The sequence below is a fragment of the Cololabis saira genome, chromosome 19 (genome assembly GCF_033807715.1).
Source record: "Cololabis saira isolate AMF1-May2022 chromosome 19, fColSai1.1, whole genome shotgun sequence".
Classification (NCBI taxonomy): Eukaryota; Metazoa; Chordata; class Actinopteri; order Beloniformes; family Belonidae; genus Cololabis; species Cololabis saira.
The window spans coordinates 2,256,337-2,284,313 of NC_084605.1; the positions used below are offsets into that span (position 1 = coordinate 2,256,337).

At 41.9% G+C, this 27,977-nt stretch overlaps 1 protein-coding gene across 1 annotated transcript; it reads right to left on the bottom strand.

The window, feature by feature from the left end:
• Positions 1–5,989: 5,989 nt before the first annotated feature.
• Positions 5,990–27,866, bottom strand: LOC133419435 (inositol polyphosphate multikinase-like). The gene is made up of 6 exons (XM_061708618.1): positions 27,501–27,866; positions 21,499–21,584; positions 19,225–19,321; positions 16,553–16,725; positions 9,652–9,733; positions 5,990–6,760 (listed from the first exon to the last, which is right to left on the bottom strand). Exons 1-6 carry the CDS (start codon positions 27,739–27,741, stop codon positions 6,123–6,125), a joined length of 1,317 nt encoding a protein of 438 aa, XP_061564602.1. The 5' UTR covers positions 27,742–27,866; the 3' UTR covers positions 5,990–6,122.
• Positions 27,867–27,977: the final 111 nt, after the last annotated feature.

Genomic DNA, 27,977 nt, shown 5'->3' on the forward strand with positions numbered 1-27,977 from the left:
ATTATATTATTGTCAAAATGGTTTATTCACAAATCCTGGTATATTAATCAAAAGCCTCTTTTTTGTATTTTTACCAACAATATATTAGAACCATTAGTCTCTCCACCAATCAAAGGCCGTCAAGGCCTTAAGTTTGTGTCTCTTTTTCATGTATTTCTGTAAGTTTGTGCCTCTTTTTCATGTATTTCTGTAAGTTTGTGTCTCTTTTTCATGTATTTCTATAAGTTTGTTTCTTTTTCATGTATTTCTGTAAGTTTGTGTTTCTTTTTCATGTATTTCTATAAGTTTGTTTCTTTTTCATGTATTTCTGTAAGTTTGTGTTTCTTTTTCATGTATTTCTGTAAGTTTGTTTCTTTTTCATGTATTTCTGTAAGTTTGTTTCTTTTTCATGTATTTCTGTAAGTTTGTTTCTTTTTCATGTATTTCTGTAAGTTTGTGTCTGTTTTTAAAGTATTTCTGTAAGTTTGTGTCTCTTTTTCATGTATTTCTATAAGTTTGTTTCTTTTTCATGTATTTCTGTAAGTTTGTGTCTCTTTTTACTTTATTTCTGTAAGTTTGTGTTTCTTTTTCATGTATTTCTATAAGTTTGTATTTCTTTTTCATGTATTTCTGTAAGTTTGTGTCTCTTTTTCATGTATTTCTATAAGTTTGTGTCTCTTTTTCATGTATTTCTGTACGTTTGTGTCTCTTTTTCATGTATTTCTGTAAGTTTGTGTCTCTTTTCATGTATTTCTGTAAGTTTGTCTCTTTTTCATGTATTTCTGTAAGTTTGTGTCTCTTTTTCATGTATTTCTAGTTCATAGTGTCCTGATTTTCCTCCGCTAAGTGTGTGTCGCCCCCTGGTGGTGGACTGTATGTTTGCTGTTTATCTTTCAATAAAAAACCTACTGCTCCCGAGCCGCCGGCCAATCAGAGGCCGCGGTCGCTGTCACGTGACCGCTGTCAGCTGACAGTAAAAGTTATTTTGTTTTTATCGTGGAGGATTTTTTGTGCCAAAATTAAATAAATACTTAGAAATTAATTAATTAAAATGGGAATTAAATATATAATTAATTAATTACATGTCATTCATTAAAATTAGAATTAAATGCCAATTAATTAAAATACAACACATACACATTTAATTAATGAATGACATATTTCATTCCCATTTAAATTAAAAATTAAAAACCCTTCATATATAGACATTTGGATTGTAAATTTATATTTTGGTCAAAGTTGTAAAGAAATGCATCTCTTCACTTCTGAACTGATGTAATAAACCTTTTTCATGGGTGTAAGTGGGTTTGGTTGATCTTTTCTCAGAGACGAACAATCTTTATCCTCCTTAAACGGATGTTTCCTCCCGGGGAGTCGGTCTGCATGTTGGGAGATTTTTCCTCTCATGAACCTGGACTGAAGGACGAAGTCTCTTTAGGTCAGGGGTGTCAAACTCATTTTGCTTGGCGGACCGGATTTGACCAATTCTTTTCTCGTGGGCCGCACACTCAAAATAACAAAAACCGTGCAAAAAATGTTTTTTCTAATTCTTTTTTTTTTACTATTGTTATCTAATCCAATATAAGTTTAGTTCATTTTAAAAAGGAAATATGCACTTTGTTTACACTCAAAAATTTTTTTTCAAATTATGTAAGATACTTTTAATATAATTTTACAAAGATAAACAGAAACAAGTGTTTTTTTAATATTTCGCTTTTTTATAGGAAATTTAATTAAAAGCTAAATCTTTCTTATTACATTCGAGAGTGTTTCTTTGTGATTTAGAGATTTTTCCAGTACAATTAAGTGTATTTATTTTTAAAAATTGGTGCAGATATTTACGCCAGTGTGCTGAAAAAGTCAGCACTTCTTTTTTAACTGTTTTACTTTGTCACTATCCTCGTATTCAAAACTGAAATTCTCAGAATAAATATCTTCTATCATCTTTTTTAGCAGTGATATTTTTCCTGCGAAAATATATAATAGTAAAAAATAAACGACCGTCTGCAAAGAAATAAAATCGGCAAATGCATTCTAGAAAACTAAAAAAATGTCAAACTGCTCTTTGTGGAATAACGATGGATTTGTAGAAGAAATATATTATGGGATATGCTGCGATTCATGGCAATTATTTATGTCTTCCTTTTTAGTAAATTAACATTTCGTTTTTTCGTTGGAAACTTCTCGCGGCCCGCACATTTGACACCCCTGATTTAGGTCGAAGCAGCAACTGATCCTCTAAACCGGTGGCTTATGTCTTTCCTCTTTAATACACGTGAACAAAGGACATTACACATTATGTATGTATGTATGTATGTATGTATGTATGTATATATATATATATATATATATATATAAAATCTATTTCTTATCCAGGCCAGATCTTAGCTAACACTGACCACCGTGTGATTGTGGGACGTTGTGTAAAACGTCGTGTAAAACGTCGTGTAAAACGTCGTGTAAAACCTCCCGTCCCTCACTAGGTGAATAAAAACCAGGACTGTGATGAAATTCAAACCAAAGATGGATTTTATTGGAAAACAAAACAATAAAAGGAACATTTTATAGTCTATAATAGTTTACTCTGTCCTGTAAGATTAAACCGATATACACGTCATCATGTTACAAAAGATCAGGTTACTGTTCCATCCAGGTTATGGTTGGAGCTGCAGAACTTTACAGAACTCTGGAGAACTTTGCAGAACTCTGCAGAGTTCTGCAAAGTTCTGCAGAGTTCTGCAGGTCCAAACAGAACTCTGGAACTCCAGGTCGGCACAAACGGAGGCTAAAAACCTCATCCAGGTTAAAATAATCAGAGATAAAAAGCTGTTTACAGTTAAATCCTCAAATCACATTAGTCAGATTATCACGGAGCCGCGGGGGTTAAAGTTCACGACGTAGGAACCAGAACGGACCCGGTTCTGGTTCCAAGGGTTCTGGTTCCGCACTGGAAGGAACGAACGAACGATCGAACCATCGGACGATCGATCAAATGAACGAACGATCGAAGGATCGATCGATCACACAAACGATCAATCGAAGGATCGATCGATCGAACGAACGATCAATCGAACAAACGAACGATCAATCAAAGGATCGATCGATCGAACGAACGATCACACGATCAATCGAACGATCAATCGAACGATCAATCGAACGATCGATCGAACAATCAATCGAAGGATCAATCGACCGAACGATTGATCGAACAATCAATCGAAGGATCAATCGAACGAACGATCCTTCGATTGATCGTTTGTTCGGACGAACGAACGATCAATCGAAGGATCGAACGAAGGATCGATCGAACGATCAATCGAACGATCAATCGAACGAAGGATCGATCGGACGAACAAACGATCAATCGAAGGAACGATCGATCAAACGAACAATCAAACGAAGGATCAATCGAAGGATCGAACGAACGAACGATCGATCGAACGGTCGAACGAACGATCAATCGAACGATCAATCGAAGGATTGATCGATCGAACGAACGAACGATCAATCAAACGATCGAACGCTGGAACGAACGAACATAGGGAGCTGCAGCTCCACTAATTCCTCCTCCAGGCCTCTAGGTGGAGCCGCCGCGCTACTGAAACAACGAACTACAGAAACTGAGCTAGTTAGCGTTCCAGGTCGGCGCTGGAAAACGTCCCGGGCCGAACAACGACACCAACCCGTCGTAGCGTAGCGGAGGCTAACTAGCTAGGCTAAACTAGCGTAGTGGAGGCTAGGCGGATCAGAGGAGGAGAGTTAGCGATAATTATCTAACGTATCCGACGCCATCGTCATTCCCGCCGGCCTCCACTAGGCGGGTCACACTAGCTAGCTAGAGCTACAACCCTCGTAGTAATTTAGTAGTTTAGCTCCTGAAGACGACACACGCACACACACACACGCACACGCGCACACACACGCACACACACAAGATTTAGTTTCTTTCCGTCTCTTTCCTTCAACCAACGATTAGAAAAGCAGCATAAATCCTTTTAGTAAAATGTTAAACAGTTTATCAACTAATTTCACGTTAGCGCGTCGCAGGCGCGACGAGGAACTTCTGTAGAAAACTAAATAATAATAATAATAATAATAATGTCCTAAACGTGTCGGAGGGGAAGGCTACGCCCCCGACTCCGACTCAGAATTAAACCGTTGGTTACGAGTTAAAAATCACAAAAAAAAATCATCAAATTCACTCGCTGATTCTACAAAAAAAATGGCACTGGGGTCCGACGGAGGCGCTAGCGGCGCTAACGAGAGCTTGAGATGGCAGCGCTAACGATGCTGCGGCGCTAGTGAGATCGTGAGATGGCGGCGCTAACGATGCTGCGTCGCTAGCGAGATCGTGAGATGGCGGCGCTAACAAGGCTGCGGTGCTAGCGAGATCGTGAGATGGCGGCGCTAACGATGCTGCGGTGCTAGCGAGATCGTGAGATGGCGGCGCTAACAAGATCTTAAGATTGCGGCGCCGAGGTCGCTGCGCTAACAAGGTTGCGGCGCTAACAAGGCCGCGGTAGTAGCGAGATGGCGGCGCCGAGGTCGGACCAAGGTTGCGGCGCTAACGATGCTGCGACGCTAACGAGGTTGTGAGATGGCGGCGCTAACAAGGCTGCGGTCGCGGCGCTAATGAGGTTGCGGTGCTAACAAGGTTGCGGCGCTAACGAGGTCGCGGCGCTAACGAGATGGTGAGATGGCGGCACTAACGAGGTTGTGGTCGCGGCGCTAACGAGATCGTGACATGGCGGCGCTAACGCGATCGCGGCGCCAGCGCGACGTCAGAGATGATCCCGTTTCCTGGAACCGTCGGGTCGGCAACAATAAAACTAAATAAAAAACGGCTTGAAAACAAGAAGGAAACAGTAAACCAGAGTCTTAGTAAATAAAAACTTTGAGATAATCAGAGATAATTCATCAGTAATTGTTATAAAACTTCTGTACAGCATCAGGATCGTCGTTGAGAGAGAGAGTCCAGTAAATACCTGAGTTTAAACCTGCTGGAACCAGAACCCGGACTAGACCCGGTCCTGGTCCCGGGGCCGGAAACACCGGCCAATCAGATCCAGTTAAGAGTTGGGAGGGGGCGGGGCCACGGGAGGGGGCGGGGCCGCCGGGTTTAAAGTCCCGCTCTTTTTCCAACTCCACAACTTTTCATTAAAGTTAACGGGAATAAACAGGAAATTCTGGTCTTGTAATCTTTCACAATTCATAAATGTGTCTTAAAAATTAAAATCTAATTTTGGGTAAAATTATTTGGGGTTAAATTTGTCCAGAATCAGCCGAATGTTACTGGAACCATTGATTTATTTTTTAATCTCGACTTTCTGTAAATGATTACTAAAAATTTCCTTTTTTTTGTAGATAATTCCCCGAAATTCTGAACAGATTTCCATATTGGAATTTTTTATGATTTTTTTTTTTAATTTATTCATTTATTTTTTTTAATGAAAATCTTATTTAAGCAATTTTGGTTAAAATGATTTGAGTTAAATTTCTACTTTCCATTTGTCCAGAATCAACTGAATGTTATTGGAACCATTGATTAAAAATAATAATCTCAATCATAATTAATCCACGACTTTCTGTAAAAGATTACGAGCCACAAATTTCCCTTTTCTTTTAGTTAATTCCCCTAAATCCAGGACAGATTTCAGTATCTGAATATTTTCAGATACTGAAAATTTAAAAATTTCAAATTTAAACATTTAAAATTTTAAAATTTAAAATTTAAAATTTTTAAATTTAAAATTTTCCCCCTCAACATTTAGTGGAAAGTTCTGGTAAAAAACGAGTGGAAATGCACTTTAAAACAGTTCCCGGGAACCGGAGAGAAGATCCTGGAACCGGCGACACCAGGGCTAACGGCGGCTAACGGCGGCTAACGATGGAGGGAAAGAGATGAAGATAACTTCCAGTTCTGGGCGTCGCTCCGCCGGGAACCCTGGGAGTCGGTTGCCACGGCGACTCCGTCGGTTGCCACGGCGACTCCGCCGGTTGCCACGGCGACTCCGCCGGGTCAAAGAGAAGCTTCCAGTGGCGTCGGGGACGTAGGAGATGCTGCGTTCAGGGACTCGGCTCACCGACGGAAACAAAAGAGTTTTAGTTCTCCGTCGGAGTCCAGAGTTCCCCGCTAGGAGGAACTAGCGGGTTAGCGGTTCGGTCGGCGGGTCGGTCGGCGGTGGAACCTGCGCCGCGTCGCACAGGATCTGCTCCAGCACCGTCAGCAGGTGCTTGAGCCCGAACACGTAGCCGCCGTCGTGCCGGTCGCTGGGGAACACGTGGGCGAAGTCGATCATCTTCACCTCCACGTCGGCGGTTCCCGGCTCGTCCCTCCGTTCCCGCCCCGCTAGCCTCTCCGCCGCGGCGGCGTCCGTAGCCTCCGCCGGCGGCGGCGGAAGGTTCCGGTTCTCGTGCGCCGGCCGGTTTCCCTCCCTGCAGTGTTGGTCGCCGCACTTCCTGTTGTTGGCGTAGACGACGGCGGCGGCGCGGCTGCAGTCCCACGACGGCGGCGCCGCCGTCTCGATGTTGTTGTTGAACTCGGCCACTTCCTCCCGGTCCTGGACCGGGTTCTGGTCGCCCGCCGGGGTCACGGCGGTCCCGGGTCCAGGACCGGTACCGGAGGACGGCAGGCCCTCGTAGACAAACAGCAGCGAGCTAGCGTAGAAGGCTAGCTGCTGCTGGGAATCGAACCAGCGCAGGATCCGCTGCACCTTGTGGATGCTAGCTAGCACGGCGTCCTCCCGCAGACGGACCCCGTTGTGGAAGAACCGGGCCAGACCTGCGGACGGAGGACAAGGTTAGCGGTTAGCGGTTAGCAGTTAGCGGAGACACGTGGGACCGGGACACAACGACCAGAATTATGACCATGCCAAGTAGGGGCATGTTGCTAGCATTTTGCTAACAAGCTAAAGTCGCAAAAATCTCGTAGAGGAAAAAAAAAAGATATGGAAGAAAAAAATTCCCAAAAAACAAACATGCCTGAGAAAACCTGGCGATATATTAGTATCCAGAAAAGGTTTCCCTTTTTGTTATTTCTATTACGAACACTTTTTCGTTAATGCGGCCCGAACGTGCACCCATGCATGTCATATATCGTTAGATGCGTCTCCATCATGCCTCTATGGGCATTACTATTCTCAGTCAAAAGTGTTACCGTGGCAACGCTAGATGCTTAAAAAAAAAAAGAAAAAAAAAAAAATTTGAAAATCGGACGCTTATTGCTCGGCCGAACTTCCTATATCGTATAGAGACATCGTTCTTTCAAACACTCGGCCCGAATGGCACCTTATTATGCAAATTATTACAGTTTTTGAGATATTAAACTTTCAATTAAAAAAGTATGTCAATTTGACTTTGGACGCTTGTTGCTAGGTTGTAGTTATAATCCCGCCTGCAAGACAACTCGGCATCAAAGTTGATTCAGATCCATTCAGAAATAGGGATGCCCCGATACCGATACTGGTATCGGGGCCGATACTGCTCTCATATACTCGTACTCGCAAACATTCTCCAATACCAGGCACCGATCCTTGTAGTTACTGGTTAGCGCCGCTAGGGGGAGATGTTGAGCCGCCCCGCTGCTCCCCGGGTCAGTCTGGCTGAGCAGCCTGGCTGAGCAGCTGCTCTGTGGCTGCAGCTGCAGTTCCATGTTTCAGTTTGTTCTTCCTTAATTATACAAACTGGACGGTTGAGTATTACCCTTACTCACAGGGAACTTTATTAAACACTCGTAACTCACAGTACAACATAAACAATCCCATTGTTACATTCCAGTTAGCCGCGTTAGCCGCGCCGACAGCCCGCAGTCTGCCTCGCTTTTGTCGTCATCCCTTATTTTGAAACATCTGCTCCCTGCTGACGTCCTGCTGCATTAATTGTCACTATCTTGCCTGAAACGGCTCTGCCAGTCTCACTTATGTATCACTCTCTATAACTGGACTGTAACAATGGGATTGTTTCTGTTCTTCTTCTCGGTTTTATTGGCAGATCGCAACCAACTTTAAGGTGCATACCGCCACCTACTGTACAAGAGTGTGTAAAATAATTTCATTTAGCCTGTTTTTTAAATTCTATTTGATTGTTTATGTTGTTTCACACGGACGGCTTCAGGTGAAGCACCGCACATGCTCAGTTGATGTTCCTGCGATGAGACTAAAGCGCGGAGGAAAGCCCCGCTGGCCGAGTTTTGTTTAAAATTGAATTTCTGGTGCAAATAAAACCTGTCTACCAATTCATTGCATTTTTCATTGCATTTTTTACCATAGTTATTTTTTTGGTAGAAGTATCGGATCGGTACTCGGTATCGGTACAAATTAAAATACTCGTACTCGGTGTGAAAAAATGGTATTGGGACATCCCTAAGAAATACCAAAATTAAATTAATATAATTACTTTTATATTTATTTCATATGCAGTCGCCTGAATCCTTAATCCTGCAAAGACTCAGCAGCAACTTTATTAGGTACATCTTTGTAGACTCTTCGCTTCCCGGCGCCTTCGGCTACCCGCCTTCCCGGCGCCTACGGCTACCCGCCTTCCCGGCGCCTACGGCTACCCGCCTTCCCGGCGCCTACGGCTACCCGCCTTCCCGGCGCCTACGGCTACCCGCCTTCCCGGCGCCTACGGCTACTAGGCCTTCCCGGCGCCTACGGCTACCCGCCTTCCCGGCGCCTACGGCTACCCGCCTTCCCGGCGCCTACGGCTACTAGGCCTTCCCGGCGCCTACGGCTACCCGCCTTCCCGGCGCCTACGGCTACTAGGCCTTCCCGGCGCCTACGGCTACTAGGCCTTCCCGGCGCCTACGGCTACTAGGCCTTCCCGGCGCCTACGGCTACTAGGCCTTCCCGGCGCCTACGGCTACTAGGCCTTCCCGGCGCCTACGGCTACCCGCCTTCCCGGCGCCTACGGCTACTAGGCCTTCCCGGCGCCTACGGCTACTAGGCCTTCCCGGCGCCTACGGCTACTAGGCCTTCCCGGCGCCTACGGCTACTAGGCCTTCCCGGCGCCTACGGCTACTAGGCCTTCCCGGCGCCTACGGCTACTAGGCCTTCCCGGCGCCTACGGCTACTAGGCCTTCCCGGCGCCTACGGCTACTAGGCCTTCCCGGCGCCTACGGCTACTAGGCCTTCCCGGCGCCTACGGCTACTAGGCCTTCCCGGCGCCTACGGCTACTAGGCCTTCCCGGCGCCTACGGCTACTAGGCCTTCCCGGCGCCTACGGCTACTAGGCCTTCCCGGCGCCTACGGCTACTAGGCCTTCCCGGCGCCTACGGCTACTAGGCCTTCCCGGCGCCTACGGCTACTCGACTTCCCGGCGCCTACGGCTACTCGACTTCCCGGCGCCTACGGCTACTCGACTTCCCGGCGCCTACGGCTACTCGACTTCCCGGCGCCTTCGGCTACTCGACTTCCCGGCGCCTTCGGCTACTTAGGTAGTTGTTCCGATCTTCCAGTTCCAAGTTTTTGGCGACTTTACCGTCAGCTGACAGGCGTCTCCTTCTGAGTACTTTAACAACTGGGTATTTTACTGATGTTTTCATCTCAAACCGGACTGGCCAACCTCCAAAAGCTGCCGCCACTTGATTGATTGATTGATTGATTGGCAGGCAGAACAGATGTACCTTATAAAGCAGCTGCTGACTTTTACACAGAGACAGAAAAGGAAACGTACCGTCTTTAACCGTCTCCTTCACCAGTCCTCTTCCGTAGTGTTGGTCGTAGGAGTCGAAGGTGCCGCCGCGAACGTCGTACACCTGGAAAACAGACGAACGTTATACACCTGGAAAACAGACCAACGTTATACACCTGGAAAAACGTTATACACCTGGAAAACAGACCAACGTTATACACCTGGAAAACAGACCAACGTTATACACCTGGAAAACAGACCAACGTTGTACACCTGGAAAACAGACCAACGTTGTACACCTGGAAAACAGACCAACGTTGTACACCTGGAAAACAGACCAACGTTATACACCTGGAAAACAACGTTATACACCTGGAAAACAGACGGCACAACGTCAGGTTTACGTCGTAAACATGTTACTCCAAAGACAATCATTCCAAGACACCGACCCCCAAACACGTGTGTTTGAAGTTTCTCAGCCTCAAATTAACCTCCGATCAGGAAGATCCTGGAGACTAACGAGTCTAAACTCTATCTACTAATGAGTTTATTCTCCAGCCAAACAAACAATTAGAGATCAGAGATGTTTCCCGCCAGAATGTCCGGCTGAAGCTGCTCACTCAGCGCTGGGTTTACTGAGACTGAGATTTCAAGGAAAAACAACAACAGATATAATATCCAACAATATCGCAGTAAAAAAAAATAGATTTTCCGATTCTAAAAATTGATTCTCATATTACTACTACAAATACTACTGATACAATTACTACTACAAACAACAAATATTACTACTACTACTACTACTACTACCACCAACTACGATACTGCTACTACTAGTTTCAGTAAAACCAAGAAAGTTAAAAACTGAAACTGATTTCATTCGTCTCTGTTTCCTCCCTGGATGTGTTTGATAATTCTACACAATGTTTCTGAAAGCAGTTATAGCTTATATATATATATATATATATATACACATACACACACACACACACACACACACACACACCAGTGTTAGCGTCGCTCCATTGGTTACCCGTAAAATTCAGAATCCAATTAAAAATTTTATTACTTGCATATAAAGCCCAAAACGGCTTAGCTCCGCAGTATTTACAAGACCTGATAGTGCCTTATGTTCCTGGCAGAGCTCTCCGTTCTCAGAGTGCAGGTTTACTCGTAGTTCCTAGAGTATCTAAATGTAGATTTGGAGGGCGGGCGTTCTGCTATCAGGCACCATTACTATGGAACCAACTTCCAATCTGGGTTAAGGAGGCTGACACCACCTCCACCTTTAAAACTAAACTTAAAACCTTTCTGTTTAGTAAAGCCTATAGTTAGTGTTTAGTAAACCTCTAGCTGGTGTTGGTAAATCTCTAGGTAGTGGAAACTCTAGTGTGTTAGAGTCGCTCCTGTAGTTTCTTGTGCTGGCCCCCCCTTCTCTTCTCTTTCTTCTCTTTTGTACATGGTGCAGCATCCTCTGCCAGTGGTGAAGAGAATCTCTGAATGCAAAACACCGGATCCTGCAGCGTGGGAGTGAGAGGGGCAGGGTAACGTTTGGCTGAAGGTTTTTCTCCCACTAGGGGAGTTTTTACCTGCCATTGTTCATGTAATAATTGCTCGGGGGTTTATGTTCATGTTCTGGATCTCTGGAAAGTGTCTAGAGACAACTTTTGTTGTATTAGACGCTATATAAATAAAATTGAATTAAAAAAAAAAAAAAGAAATATATATATATAAAATCATGGATGATTTGGAATTTTCAGGTTCTGATATTATTAATATCATTTTGTTATTGTACCATATTCATTGTGCCAAATGGAGAAATTGTAAACCCTTGTTCCTTCCGGGGTTTATTTACCATTTAAAGATTTTTTTCACACGTCTCAAAAGAATAGAAAACAAAAATGCAAGTAAAATAAGTCTAGACTTTGCTCGTTATTTGTTATTTTAATTTAATAATCCCTCTCCTTTTCTATGCTCCATTGTGAATTTAAAAGCTTAATTTATTTTGTTATTCATAGGCACCTTTTAATTCTTTCATTTTTATTTTCCTTTTTCATAGTGCAAAATGAATTCAATTTATTTTATTTTTTTGTATGATGATGATATTTGTCCATTATCCTCTTTGAGAGTTTGTATATTTTCAATAAACTTTTGTTTTAAAAAAAAAATCATTCATGCAACAGCTGAAAAAACTTTTTTTAATAACACTAACCCAAATCAATATCGGAATCAAATCTTGATAATCGATTCTGAATCTTAAGAATTTAAATCGATTCCTAACATTTGAGTGGATTCTCCAGCAGTTTTATTGGGATGAAACTGCAGTCGGAGACTCAAAGGAACTGATAAGACGCTGGAACCGTCGACTGTTGCAGAGACAAATGTTGCAGAGACAAATGTTGCAGAGACAAATGTTGCAGAGACAAATGTTGCGTGATAAACATGTTGCACAACAACACGCCCGTTACGCAACGCGTTTCGTAACAGTTTGGTAACAGACGTAACAGACCACCAGCAGGTTTTACTGCTACAGTTGTAAACCGGAGAGACCTGAGAAACCGCGGCTGATAAGATTCCTCGGGGAGGGAGACGCTAATTTAGCCGGAGTGGAAACTAAAAACACGGTAATTTCAGTTTGTAATGGAAAAATCCTGATAATATTTTAGCCTAATGAGTCTCTTCCTTTCTGTCAGATTAGTTTGTCCCGTCTTTCCTGTAATCTGTTCCCTCATGCAGACCAAAACTAAATAAGTGAACAAGCTAAAAACCTGTTCAGGGGAATTCTGGTCCTGTTGGATCAACGGCCTAAAGCTTTTTTTTTATTATTTTATTTTTAATTTACTTATTCTTTATTTCATTCATTGATAAAATAAAACAAAGAATTTAATATAAACACAAACGTTCCTAAATTCTGAATGAAAGGGAGCAGAAAGAAGAATAATCGTATTTAATCCTTTTTCTCAAGAAATCAATTTACCAAGAACGTAAATTAAAAAACAACAACAAAGTTAATAAAAAAATAAAATAAAATATCTGCCGGCCGACACAGACACAAACATTCCTTTTTAGTTCCAAGTTACAATTCAGTTAATTCCATTCAACAACAACAAACTATGTTTAAACCTTTCATGATGATGGGTCTTTCAATCAAACTTAACTAACACATTTCATTATATTTCCTTAACATTCTGGCTTTAATTGTTCTTTTGAATGTAATGTTTGATTTGGATTCTTTGTTTTCTTTATTCAGATTGTTCCATAAACTGATTCTTTCACAGAAACACAACGATCCGTCAATTTAGTCCTGAATCTTGTTTTTTTTTTTTTTTTCAAACTTAAGAGTTAAAAAGCATGAATTTACTGCCGTTACAACCCAGTCCATCGTTGTGTTCAACCCTCTCAAGACCGTCCTTCCTAGTTTTATTCATTTGTTATTCAATAGCATTTTACTGTTGTTTTATGTATTGTACTTTGTTATGTTTTTGATTGATTGCCATGTTTTTATTGATTGTTTTTATTGTCCTTTTGTATGGCGACCCTGAGTGTCCTGAAAGGCGCCTATTATTAGTTTATTGTAATCTATTATTGTTTTAAATATTTATTTTTAATTATTTGATGTTTTTGTTGTACTTATTCATTTATGCTAACTTTTATTTTGTTATTTTGGGGGGAAATCCCTTCAGACTCCAACTATCACGTCGAACTGTGTGACATCGGACGCTCTCTGTCCTGAAACACTGAAAGCGTTGATTCAGTATCAAATATGACTGATATACTTGGTGATAGTAATTTCAATACATTTAAAATAATTTGAAGTAATTCGTCAAGATTTTTGTTGGGGTGACGGCGACAAGTGGGGCTTGAAAATCCCCACTTGTTCAAAGTGGGGATTGATGAAAAAGGTTTGAGAACCACTGAGTTAATGTCCCCTTGCAGATAAATTAAGTATTTTGAACTTGAACTTGGATTCAGGTGCTGGTCTTTGTCAGTTCTCCACACCAGGGGTACCAGGGGTACCAGGGGTCTAGAGCTGCCGTAACTCTGCTGGTCTCAGCGTTAGTAAAACCCTGTTAGCACCAGCGTTTATCTGTTCCAGTAGCCGATCTCAATCTCGTCCCCCCGAGTCTCTGCTCGTCTCGCCAGGATACGTTTGGACAAACACGTCCCGGATCTGTTTGGGTTTGTGTTTAGGTTTGTGTCCCGGTGGAACCGTCTAAAGACGGAGATAAACTCAACCTGGTGGAAACTTTGAGTGTGTTTACGGAACGTTAACAATCACATCCTCGGTGTTTGTAGCGTCTGCATCGGTGGACGGATCTGGACACGGAAACACATGCAGGACGACTGGAGACGCTGGAGTCTCAAACCTCCACAAGACTCAAGACTCAAGTATTAATCGTACTGATCAGAACTTAACTAATCCAGTTTCAGGGAAACATTCAAAATAATGTCTTTTAAATAATGTCTGTTGACCACATCCTTTTGGCAGATAGACTGCACAGGATTGGACGATCTCAGCATACCGTTATTGGTTTTCTAACTTCTTGTCTGACGGATCCCAATGCGTCCATTTTGCTGCTTGTTCCTCCCTGTTTTAAAAGGCGTGCCTCAGGAAAACTTTGAAGACTGCTGGAAGTAATGGACTGAATATGTATCCTTTAGATTGGACTTTAAGTAATCTTTAGTAGAAGAGACTAATCCACTGACTCCCCCTAAGTTCTTCAGCTACTCTACTGTTGTTATTAATATTTTGACTCTGATGTTTCAAGTATTATATTGTTTCAGGTGAACATGTTTGTAGCTAGTCCCCCTTCCTTTTATTTATTTTTTATTATCTATTTATCTTTCTTTTTTTCCTTTTCCCCCTCCATTTTCATTGCTATACTAGGAAAGGAGCAGGTAAAAAGGTGTGAGAAAATTTTTTTTCCTTTTTTTTTTATTATTTATTTATTTATTTTTCCCCCTTTTTATATTATTTTTCCCCCTTTTCCTTCTCTTTATGAATTAGTTGTCTTCTTCTTATTATTTAACAAAACAGGGACATGATGTAAGCATGCAACATTGATAACATGTATCACCTTTGTTCCAAATAAAAATTTGAATGAAATAAAAACAAAAAAAGCTTAATTTTAAGACAAAAAAAAAAAGGCGTGCCTCAGGGTTCAATATTGGGACCGTTGCCGTTTTCCATTTATGTAAACAATCTATATGACAATGTATCAAATGCTGCATTCCACTTTTATGCAGATGATACGGTCATTTATTGTTCATCCCCTTCTGTAGATCAAACCCTTGAATTCTTGCAGTCTGATTTTGATGTTGTTCAGTTACCATTGAACATTCCTAAAGTATTAACTGCTCATGGAATTGTACTTGAAATGGTCACAACATATAAGTACTTAGGAATTGTCATTGATGAGAACTTGTCTTTTAAACCACACATAGAAAAACTTGATGAAATTGGATTTCTTCTTTAGAAACAAGTCTTGTTTTTCCTTGCAAGTTAGGAAATACTTTATCAACCACTTTGGTTCCTTTACTGGATTATGGAGACTTGTTGTTCATGAACGCAACTGTAACTTATTTGAAAAGGCTGTACATTTATATCATTGTGCCTTTGTGGGGGGATTTCATTCCATTTTCAAGGATTGACAAACTAGTTCTTAATAAGTTTTTAATGGAATAGTACTGAAAAGTTTTACATGATACGGACCTGTGGTGTTCCTGAGTTTATGTTGGATGTTATTTGTGACTGCTGTTTGTTGTTACACTGTTTCTGCTGCTAGGTTAGGTAACTCTTGGAAAAGAGATTTTAATCTCAATGAGTTTTACCTGGTTAAATAAAGGAAATAAATAAAATAAAAAATGTAGTCAGATAACCGATGATGATGCACTACTAGCATGAAGGGACAAAGCTCAGCACAAAGTGCCAGAACAATCCGATAACTTGAGATGAGACAAAACCATCCCATGAACCTCCAGAGTTCATAGTAGCATCTAGGGCTGAAACGATTCCTCCAACAATTTGAGTAATTCCATAACCAAAAAAATGGAGGAATTTTCTCCGCCTCGAGGAATGGTTTAATCAGGTGTAATGGCATTTTTAGGTTAGAAATAAGAATATTTCTTATATCCTTAGTTTTTTGAGTGAAGGCAGTGCATTTGGTCGACTGGTGTAAGTTCAGGGTTTTTAAATACACAGCCATGAACCTACTGGATTATATCAAATCAAATCATATATAATATATCATATATATATATAATATATATATCAATTATATAATTTAGTCTTAGTGATGTCAATTAACATCTAATGTATACAGGACTGTCTCTGAAAATTAGAATATTGCTATTTTCTGTAATGCAATTAAAAAAACAAAAATGTCATACATTCTGGATTCATTACAAATCAACTGAAATATTGCAAGTCTTTTATTATTTTAATATTGCTGATTATGGCTTACAGTTTAAGATTAATATTCCCCAGAATATTCTAATTTTTTGAGATAGGATATTTGAGTTTTCTTAAGCTGTAAGCCATGATCAGCAATATTAAAATAATAAAAGGCTTGCAATATTTCAGTTGATTTGTAATGAATCCAGAATGTATGACATTTTAGTTTTTTTTTTTTTTTTTAAATTGCATTACAGAAAATAAAGAACTTTATCACAATATTCTAATTTTCTGAGACAGTCCTGTATTTATAATTGCTACTTAACTAAACAAAAATGTTTTATACGATTAATCGATGGAATTTTCAGTAGAATACTCGATTATTAAAATATTCGATAGCTGCAGCGCTAGATTGTACATTGTCCACCCCAGACCTCTTTGCTGTTGTTTTTTTTTTGTTTTGTTATTGATCTGCTTGATTGTCTAATGCAAAAACTTTAAAATAAAAGAGTTTATGGTATCCATGACGACGGCGGCAGACGAACTCACCCGCATGCCGAGGATGAGGAATCCGATCTCCTCCATGAGCGGATACTTCCGGATCTGCTGCTCCCGCTTCTCCTGAGACGCGTACGGGTCGTAGCTCTGCTGGCCGAGCTTCACGTCCATGATGCAGGGACGAGAGAACCGGTGGGAGACGTCCTGCAGCTTCAGGTACAGCTCTGGAAACAATAAAACAAGAAAACTAGATGATGCAGGGACGGAGGAACCGGTGGGAGACGTCCTGCAGCTTCAGGTACAGCTCTGGAAACAATAAAACAAGAAAACTAGATGATGCAGGGACGGAGGAACCGGTGGGAGACGTCCTGCAGCTTCAGGTACAGCTCTGGAAACAAGAGAAACAAGAAAACTAGATGATGCAGGGACGGAGGAACCGGTGGGAGACGTCCTGCAGCTTCAGGTACAGCTCTGGAAACAAGAGAAACAAGAAAACTAGATGATGCAGGGACGAGAGAACCGGTGGGAGACGTCCTGCAGCTTCAGGTACAGCTCTGGAAACAAGAAAACAAGAAAACTAGATGATGCAGGGACGGAGGAACCGGTGGGAGACGTCCTGCAGCTTCAGGTACAGCTCTGGAAACAATAAAACAAGAAAACTAGATGATGCAGGGACGAGAGAACCGGTGGGAGACGTCCTGCAGCTTCAGGTACAGCTCTGGAAACAGGAGAAACAAGAAAACTAGATGATGCAGGGACGAGAGAACCGGTGGGAGACGTCCTGCAGCTTCAGGTAAAGCTCTGGAAACAAGAGAAACAAGAAAACTAGATGATGCAGGGACGGAGGAACCGGTGGGAGACGTCCTGCAGCTTCAGGTACAGCTCTGGAAACAATAAAACAAGAAAACTAGATGATGCAGGGACGGAGGAACCGGTGGGAGACGTCCTGCAGCTTCAGGTACAGATCTGGAAACAATAAAACAAGAAAACTAGATGATGCAGGGACGAGAGAACCGGTGGGAGACGTCCTGCAGCTTCAGGTACAGCTCTGGAAACAATAAAACAAGAAAACTAGATGATGCAGGGACGAGAGAACCGGTGGGAGACGTCCTGCAGCTTCAGGTACAGCTCTGGAAACAATAAAACAAGAAAACTAGATGATGCAGGGACGGAGGAACCGGTGGGAGACGTCCTGCAGCTTCAGGTACAGCTCTGGAAACAATAAAACAAGAAAACTAGATGATGCAGGGACGGAGGAACCGGTGGGAGACGTCCTGCAGCTTCAGGTACAGATCTGGAAACAATAAAACAAGAAAACTAGATGATGCAGGGACGAGAGAACCGGTGGGAGACGTCCTGCAGCTTCAGGTACAGCTCTGGAAACAAGAGAAACAAGAAAACTAGATGATGCAGGGACGGAGGAACCGGTGGGAGACGTCCTGCAACTTCAGGTACAGATCTGGAAACAAGAAAACAAGAAAACTAGATGATGCAGGGACGAGAGAACCGGTGGGAGACGTCCTGCAGCTTCAGGTACAGCTCTGGACGGAAACAGGACAGGTGGAAGACTCTGGGTTGGACGGACGCGTCTTGGCATAAATGTAGAATAAAACAAGTCCAAATACGCCGGAGAAGCAGCCAGCGTTGCACAGCACCGCCGGCTTCACCACTGTCTAGTTTTGGATTTAAAAAGAAGGGAAATTGTACCAAATTATTATTTTTTTTATTTTATCTACCGTATTTTCTGGACTATAAGCCGCTACTTTTTCCATAGGTTTTCAACCATGCAGATTATACAAAGGTTCTATTCTGTGGATTTTTCTTCCACCACTAGGGGGCGCTCTAACTGGAATTAGAATCAAAACTAAGACAAAATAAATGCAAAGAAGAATACGCTACTTCTTCTTTAGCAGATAGAAGTAGAAGCAGATTTCAAACAGATAAATAGATAAATAAATACGGGTTATTTTCTCTTGGTTCTGTCCCGTTTTAATCAGCAAAGTTGCTGCCGTGTTAAAAGACACTGTTAGGAAAGATCTATTTAGGTACAAACATGTACATCATTTACAGTTCAGAATCCTCTGTACATGTAGTAAATATCTAATCTAACAACAGAAATATCTGCGGCTTATATGCAGGTGCGGCTTATAGTCCAGAAAATACAGTATTTATTTTTTCTGGAGGGGGGTATTTAGTATTTTAAGGTGAATTCTCAGAATATATTTACTTGCATATTGTACATATTGGCTGATGTGCACATACGTAGCATTTCAGTTGCTACATGGTTGTCTGTCTGTAAAGTCGTGAAAGTTCAAAGCTATTAAAGCACTTTAGACTTTAAATCAAAGAGTTTGTTTTTTTCATATAAAATAAATACATTTCTATGTAGTTTAGAAGTTTTGGGGATGTTCTTTTTTTTGGCTCCTGCGCTCCTGAAATCTGGACGTCATTTATTTTTGTTTCTGAAAGATGGAAACCCTGTACGGTTCTGTAACTGGTTCTGTAACTGGTTCTGTAACTGGTTCTGTAACTGGTTCTGTAACTGGTTCTGTAACTGGTTCTGTAACTGGTTCTGTAACTGGTTCTGTAACTGGTTCTGTAACTGGTTCTGTAACTGGTTCTGTAACTGGTTCTGTAACTGGTTCTGTAACTGGTTCTGTAACTGGTTCTGTAACTGGTTCTGTAACTGGTTCTGTAACTGGTTCTGGTTCTGGTTCTCCTACCGTTGGGAGAGTCCGGGGAGGACCAGGTCCCGTAGAATCGGGGGAGATGGTTCTGCAGGTCCAGCAGACACGGATCACAGCAGTCGTCAGCGTAGACCTGGAAACACGGATCAGAACCGGATCAGAACTAAAGTCTAGATAAATTAACCCAGAAAGACCTGGAACAGACACACGGATCAGAACCTGATCACAACTACAGTAGAGATCAATACACGGATCAGAACTACAGTTTAGATCAGGATCTTCAACCTTTTTCAGCCGTTGGATGAGAGAAAAACAGAGAAAAACCTGCTTGGAATTCTGATTGTTTCACTTTTTTCTTAATGTGTCAAGTTTTAATCCTGTCTTCTAATAACTTTAGAATGTGTTTTATTCTGCTTATTTCACTTTATGAACCAATTCCTGACTGGGTTATTATAATAATAACTTTAGAATGTGTTTTATTTCTGCTATAAGACCCCCGCTTGAAGACCCCTGGTCTAGAAGGAACTGAGTTACGGAGCTGGTTCTGGGTTTAGTTTCAACCGTTTCAACCCGACGGAAAACTCTGAGCCCGGAAATATCGTCACGGTAACAACAGTTCCTACTTTTTGACTGGCTCAGTTTTTCAACCAGACAAATTTAAATGATGAAGAGTTTCTTTCTCTGAGTCTTTACCCTGGATTCACTCTGAAAACGTCGCACAGACGTCATTGAGAAAAGAGTCGAAATGTCGAGAAAAAAGTCAAAATGTCGAGATTAATGCTGAAGTACAATTTCAAGAATGAAGTCAAAATCTCACCTTTCTTCTCAACATTTCAACTTTTGTCATGAAATTTTGACTTTTTTCAACATTTACTTTTTTCTTTACATTTCAACTTTTTTCTCAAAATTGGACTTCAAAATGTATCTCGAAATTTCGCCTTTTTTCCTCAACATTTCAACTTTCTTCAAGAAATATTGACTTTCTCGAAGTGCATAATGAAAATCTCGTTGTCTATGAGCTGCTACCATTCATTGTCTATGAGAAAATCTCAACTTTAGTTAACCTCAATTAGGGCTGTTCGATTAATCGATTTTAAATCGTAATCGCGATTATGTAATTAGAACGATGTTAAAATGTGAAAATCGTAAAATCGATTTTTCAAAAAAAAATATTTTTTTTTTTTTTTTTTTACCTTGTCTGCACACATATTAATGATTGATACCATATTAATGATTGATGGAAATACGTCTCAATACCTGCGACAAGTGCCCCATTGGAGAGGCTCTTTAGTGTAGGAGGGGCGTTGTAACCATGGTGATATACTAACATGCCACCGCATACAAAATGTCTTGTTTTATTCAATTGGAAATATAACTTACTGTATGTTTGCAAGTGCTGATTTGCTGGTTTTTTTTTCAGAGATAAAACTTTATATTTTATTATATTTTTTTAAACTTTTTTTCAACTTATTTTACAGAGTTTTGCACTTTATTCATTCATTTTTGGTTTAATAAGAGCAAAGTTTGCACTTAAAGCCCAATGGGGCAAATGTAAAAAACAAAAAAACAGCATATTTGAAATCATTTCTTTGCCTTTTGTCAATTCACAAAATAATCGTAATTGAAAAATCGGATTTTGAGAGAAAAAAAATCAAGATTTTATTTTTGGGCAAAATCGAACAGCCCTAACCTCAATGCAGATTGTACTTTCATGTACACACAAACTTACACTCAAATGTCCTTTTAGACCTATAAATGTCCTCATGGCACCTATAAATGTCCTTTTAGACATATAAATGTCCTTTTTAGACCTATCAATGTCCTCATTGTTTCTCATTCACATGCTACATGAGCAGAGCTGTCACTAACAAAACTTATTTTATCAGGAATTAATATATTTCATCCAGTAAACTGACATTTCTGCTGATTTGACTGTCGTTTTTAACTGAACTAACTGTTTTTACCTGAACTGCTCATGTGACGTGTTGCCACGGTAACGGTAAACTGTTTAAGACGACCCGGGTTTCTAAAGCTTATAGCGCCGACTAACGTCTTGACCTTTAGACTCAACAATTATCATCTCATATAACGTGCAAATACAGGAATGAAAGCCACGGTTAAGTTAGTCATTAGTCTCTGCTGTTCCCGTTTGTGTGTTGGTTTTCTCTCTACAGATTCCAAAGGCTTGTGTGTCTGTTGTGTTTTCCTGTTTATTTCATTTCAGATTTGCAGCAGATAAACCCTCCCCTTGATCCCCCTCATATATACGTTTAAAGAAAAACAACAACACGTAAACCAGTGTGTTCTTACCATGCCATAGAAGTCCATCTCTCTCTTTCCTCTGGGCGGAGGCTGGACTTGTTTCAGGACCGTCCCGTCAGGATGCTGCAGGATTCCTGAGGGGGAAGATTCACCAACGTCACATTAACACGTCCACACATGCAGCCAGGGTCAAAGGTCAAAGGTGATGAGCCCCTGGTGGCCCGGTCTGCACTAGTTATGCACCGATTGTTCGGTAACCGAAATTGTTCGGCCGAAAATGGCAAAAAAAACACTTTCGGTGTTCGTTGGAATAAGTGGGAAAAAACGAACAATTAATAACGGCGTTGTAAAATAAGGAAATAGACTGGCCGCTCCGTAACGGTTGCACCACAAACATAAATCGTTGGCCAACCAAAAAGTAACCACATAAGAATTTAACTAACATTCACCAGCAGGTGGAACCAAAACAACAGAATGCTGGAAATTAAAACATGTTCAGTTTTTTCTGTTCAATAAATATTTTCTACCTTGTAATTTTGTAAAATATTTTTTTTCTCTTAAAAGCATGCCTAAATGTATTTGATATATGCAATGGTGAAAAAAATGGCAAAAAAAATGAAAAACTGCGAAGAACCATGTTCGGTATTGTTCTGTATTCGGCCAAGTGTTTATTATTATTTTCGGTTACAAATTTTCCTTTCGGTGCATCACTAGTCTAGTATTTCTTTTAAAGGGGTCCAGCTGTGGAATAGCGTTGATCTCAAACTTAAGCAACGTACTTCCTTTGTGTTCAAAAAAATCATTATGTTTATTCATATTTGGAAGTTATGGCTGTAATTGAAAATTTGAATATTGTGATAAAGTCCTTTATTTTCTGTAATGCAAAAATGTCATACATTCTGGATTCATTACAAATCAACTGAAATATTGCAAGCCTTTTATTATTTTAATATTGCTGATCATGGCTTACAGTTTAAGAAAACTCAAATATCCTATCTCAAAAAATTAGAATATTCTGGGAATCTTAATCTTAAACTGTAAACCATAATCAGCAATATTAAAATAATGAAAGGCTTGTAATATTTCAGTTGATTTGTAATGAATCCAGAATGTATGACATTTTAGTTTTTTTTTTTTTTTTTTTTTTTTTTTTTTAAAATTGCATTACAGAAAATAAAGAACTTTATCACAATATTCTAATTTTCTGAGACAGTCCTGTATATATGCAAGTGTATGTACAGTATATGTATATATTATGTTTGTTTTTTTTTTTTGTTTTTTGTTCTTTTTTCCTTCACACTTGACACCATGTATTGTGTAGTTTAAGTTGTATAGTAGCATTAATAAGCTCTGCTTTTGCCTGAGCCTTTTTCTGTCAAATTGTAAAATGTGTCTCTTCCTTGTTGCCTTGAAAGGTTTAGATCAGGGGTTCCCAACCTTTTTTGTGCCAAGGACCAGCAGAACTATAAACAAAAAGCTCAGGGACCGGTTGACAATTTATGTCAATTTTAATAAACATTTTAGAAAAAAACAATGCATTTTAAAATGCAGGCTATCATCAGCGATGTTAGCTGATGTTGTGGCCTTTAAAACTTGCTTCTGCAAATCTAACTCACGTTTTTTCCTTTCGAAAAAATCCACTGGTTTGTCTTTGAGAGAAGGATGTTTTGTATTTAAGTGTCTTTGAAGCTTGGATGGCTTCATTGCTTCGTTGGCGAGCGTTTCTCCACATAAAACACATAGTGGGTTTGGCGCCTCCAAATCGCCAATTGCAACAAATCCGTGTCGTACTTGTGATTAAAGCTTTTGCTTTTCTTTATGGTCGGATTTTCCACTTGTTCATCATCACTATTTCTTTTACTCGAACAACTAGTAAAGAAACGGCTCATGGAGGTTTGCTGAGGTCCGCTCATCTCTGCAGCTGACTGTACCTAACCTGCAGCACCTGTGCATGGCGCTGTTCAGTCCGGTCGGGTACCAGAACTTATTGTCCGCCAAGCCATGACAGGGCTGCCACTCAAAGAAACACATTTCGATTTATACCAGTTTTGGATGAAATTATATGACAAAAAAAATGAAAAAATTGTTTTTCTTAAATTTAGTATGAGGTTGCTTTAATTATGTGGCAAATGATAATAAACACGAGAAAGATGGGTACTTCAATGAAAAATAGATATTTTATTCAACTTTGCTGCTGTTCATACAAAAAGTAAATAAAAAACAACAATTTTCACCTGTTTCAAGTAGATTTTCACTTGAAATAAGTAGAAAAATCTGCCAGTGGGACAAGATTTTTTTGCTTGTAATGAGAAGATAAATCTTGTTCCACTGGCAGATTTTCCTACTTATTTCAAGTGAAAATTTACTTGAAACAGGTGAAAATTGTCAAATAAGTTATTTTTCTGGTGATGAATCTAAATGTTGAAATAGCAGTAAAACCACATTCATTGATGAAATGACATAAGGGATGGAAAGGGGGGATGGCAGTTTTACAGGGGGGGATGATTTGGACCGTTTTTATTTCAGGGGGATGCTTTGGGGGAATCCAGGCTCGTTGGAGCTACAGCTCCATGATGACCAGGTCTACTTCAGATTGAACAGGGAGCAGTTTGACAGCCTGTTGGGGAGTGGGTCCTCAGCAGGATGACAACCATCTTCTCTCCTATTGGTCACACCGAGATGCCCTCACAGCGCGATGAAATTAAAACATGTTCAATTCAGACGCAGGCAGGTGAAACGCCCGTGGAAGGTGGCCTCTCGCGCGCCGCCAAGCTCGCCAGCAGAGCGCGCTGCTCTTGCGCTGCGGTAGCACATACACGATGAATGGGAAAGCCGGCGGCGGTCGCCGCTTTGCGCCAACTATGTGAAAGGGGCTTAATACTGTTGGCTCCTGAAGGTTACATTTGGCCCCATAATGGCCCCTGTTTCAGAAAAATCCTAGAACCGCCAGTGCCAAGTTTTGTTACCCGCAACTGCGCTGAGACGCAAAAAAAAAAAAAAAAGAAAAGCTGCTGAGACCCTGCCGTGCAGCGAGGCTGTCGGCAGAGATTGTATGAGTTGAAGTGAAGTGAGATGCCTCACTCCATTGGGAAAAAAACGTCTGGTGAGAATTGCAGACAATTTTGATTATCGCTTTTTGTCGACAACGTCGGCGAATCATTGCAGCCCTAATTATGATCGGAACACAAGCCATTCCACGGCCCGGTAGTAACGGCTCTACGGACCGGTACCGGTCCGGGGACCGGGGGTTGGGAATCACGGGTTTAGATGACTGAAATAAACTTAAACTAACTAACTAACTTTATTTGTGGCCCGACAACATGTCCCAGGTGTACTCCTGCCTAAATTATTCTCATATTCAGACATTTCCTTCCTCCTCAGCTTCGGTTCAGTTCTAACATACGTCAGGATTTGGCATTTCCAAATCGGAATCTAAACAAAGAATCAACTAGAGACGACGATAACAATAACATTGTTGTAATTCAGCCACATTGGAGGGTTTTCCAGCATGAATCGCCTTTTCTTTTCTCCTGAAAAGAACACAACCCCCTAGTGCTCTGGGGGGGAACTGCACCGCGGAGAAATGGAGAGACGGAGAAGTCCGAAGGTTCACCACAGCGTCATAGGCTTAACGCAGAACCTTAAATCAGGCTTAACCCTTCAGGACCGTAGAAGGTTCCTCCGTCCGTCCCTGCTTCTTCAAAAACCCTTTGAACTTGCTTTGAAGAATCTGGAAGTTCTGGAGGAGCAGACGGTTCAGGAGGTTTCAGTCCTGCAGAACCGGCCGAGACGTTTGTTCAACTCCCTTAGACGGTTAAAGTAGACGGTTAAAGTACGGCAGCAGATTCCACCAGGGAGTGGATTCACTAGACAATGATTGTTGGGGAGTTGCTGGTTCAAACACATCACTGACTGTCTTATGTAAACGGTTGCTGCGTTCAGAGTCTAACGAGGCGGGCGACGTCATGTGACCCGCCAGGTCATGTGACCCTCACAGGACAGGACAGGTAAAACCCAACAGGACAGGTGACTCCTGACAGGACAGGTAACACCTAGAGGGTTCAAGGGTTGGAGGATCCGGTCCAGCCGACGCTCGGTGGAGGAATTTAACCCTGAGGAAGAGACGGAGGTTCAAGGCTAACGACCTGACGGGAGTGTCTTATCTCTGGTGTCTCCGGCTGGAACAAAGAGTTTCTGTGGATCCTGGTCAATGATTGACAGGTAGCTGCTGCACGGTCCCCTCTTCAAAATAAAAGCCCTACTACCTGAACACACACATGAACACACACCTGAACACACACGTGGACACACACCTGACCAATATTTACCAGCAGCTTTTACAGCCGGTGGTTGATCTGATCTGATGATAGGAACCGGAGACGGAAAACAAAGCGAAGCTCGAAAGGTGTGCGAGTCCTGTTCAGGACACACCTGTCCAGTGCCCAGACACACCTGAGACACCTGTCACACCTGTTGCAACCAGAGCACAGGTACAAACTCCAACAGCCCGACAGAGAAGCAGTTGCTAGTTGTGACAGTTGCTAGAAGCAGGAAGCCAGCGTGAGACTGGACAGGTGTGAGAGTTTCTTCAGGACACACCTGTCACTAGAGCTGGGGATCGATTCAAATGTCAAGAATCGATTCGATTCCGATTCTTAAGATTCAGAATCGATTATCAAGATTCAATCCAATTCGATTCCAATATTGATTTGGGTTACTGTTAATAAAACAGTTTTTTCAGCTGTTGCATGAATGATATGACTGTAGTTCTGCAACATATTAATACTAGTATTATATTGAGATTCAACAGCAAGTATTGCAGCTAATGATGCTGTAAGGACCAATCAGCTCCCAGAATGCTGATAGAACTGAAACAGAAACATCGTGGGTCAGAATTACCAAACAAATCCAGGGAGGAAACAGAGACGGAGGAAATCACTTTTAGTTTTTACCATTTATGAGAATTTGGTTTTTAACATTTATGCAAATGTAACCCCAAGACAGTATATAAAGCAAATAAATATAGACAATTTATGCAATTATAACTGAAAACTTTAATGTTTTCATACCTTTAAACATATTTAAAGGCAAAAACATGGCACCAGTTATTCTGGTGTCCAACAAAATATTCCTTTTTTGGGGATAAACAAAAAAATAACCAAAAGTTGTAATGATGACATTTTTTTTTTTTTTTTAAATCGATCTTTAAACATATGAATCGATTTTTAGGAATTAATATGAGAATCAATTTAAAATCGGATAATCGATCTTTTCAACACAGGCCTACCTGGGACACCTGTCACACACCTGTCCCTCTTATACACCTGTCGGGACCAGACCAAGGGCAAGAGCTCTAACAGAAACACGGTCGGTAACAGTTGCTAGAAGCAGGAAGCCAGTTGAGACTGGAAAGGTGTACAAGTCTCTTCAGGACACACCTTTCACACCTGGCGCACCTGAGACACACCTGTCACACCTTTCACACACCTGTAACGCACCTGTCGCAACCAGAGCACGGGCTCGAGCTACGACAGAAACACAGATAATGACAGTTGCTACTAGCAGCAGGAATCCAACCAGAGCCTCGACAGGTGTGTGAGTTTCTTCAGGACACACCTGGAACACCTGTCGTACCTTTCACACACCTGTCACACACCTGAACAATATTTACAACCCGCTTTTACAGCCGGTGGTTGATCTGATGATAGGAACCGGAGCTGGAAGCCAAAGCGAGGCTCGAAAGGTGCAAGAGTCTGGTTCAGGACACACCTGAGACACCTGTCTCACCTGTTACACAGCTGAGACACACCTGTCCTCGCGGAGCTCGAGCTCCGACAGTAGCTGTCAGTTTCTAGAAGCAGGAAGAAGTTTGTTTGCTCATCGATAAAGGGCCGTAGAGCGGGTTTTTAGTACCTGGCAGGTGCTAAAAACCCGCTCCCCTGCTCACCTGTCTCACCTGTCTCACCTGTCTCACCTGTCACACCTGTCCGCCAGGTGATCAGGTGATCAGGTGAGGAGGAGGGAGAGTTAGAGAGTTAGGAAACACTCACCCACTTTGTCCACTCCGAACTTGTGTCCCGCCACCTGGTGGGACAGCGGGACGCAGCCGCCCAGGTGAGGACCGGGGTCCAGGTGAGGACCGGGCTCACCTGGGACCAGGTGAGGGGGTTCCAGGTGCGGCCTGGCCCCGCCTGGGGGCCCTGGTCCCGGTCCCGGGGGCCCTGGTCCCCCTGGTCCCGGTCCCGGGTCCAGCAGCTCCAGCTTCCCCAGCGACACCGCGGACTCCATCATCACCTGAGGCTGCGCGCGCAGCAGCCGCCCGGATCAAAGCGGACTCAGGAGCGCGCGGCTGCACGTGCCGTCATCCCTGCCCGGGCCGAGGCTGGCGGGTTCGTGGCGGGTCCGGGTCCCGGGGTCGAGTCCCGAGCAGAGCCGCGGCCTCACTGCCTCTCATGTCTCGCACTCCGACATAAATACATCCTGGAAACAACTCCCACTTCCTGCACGCCTGCGCAGCTGCGCAGGTG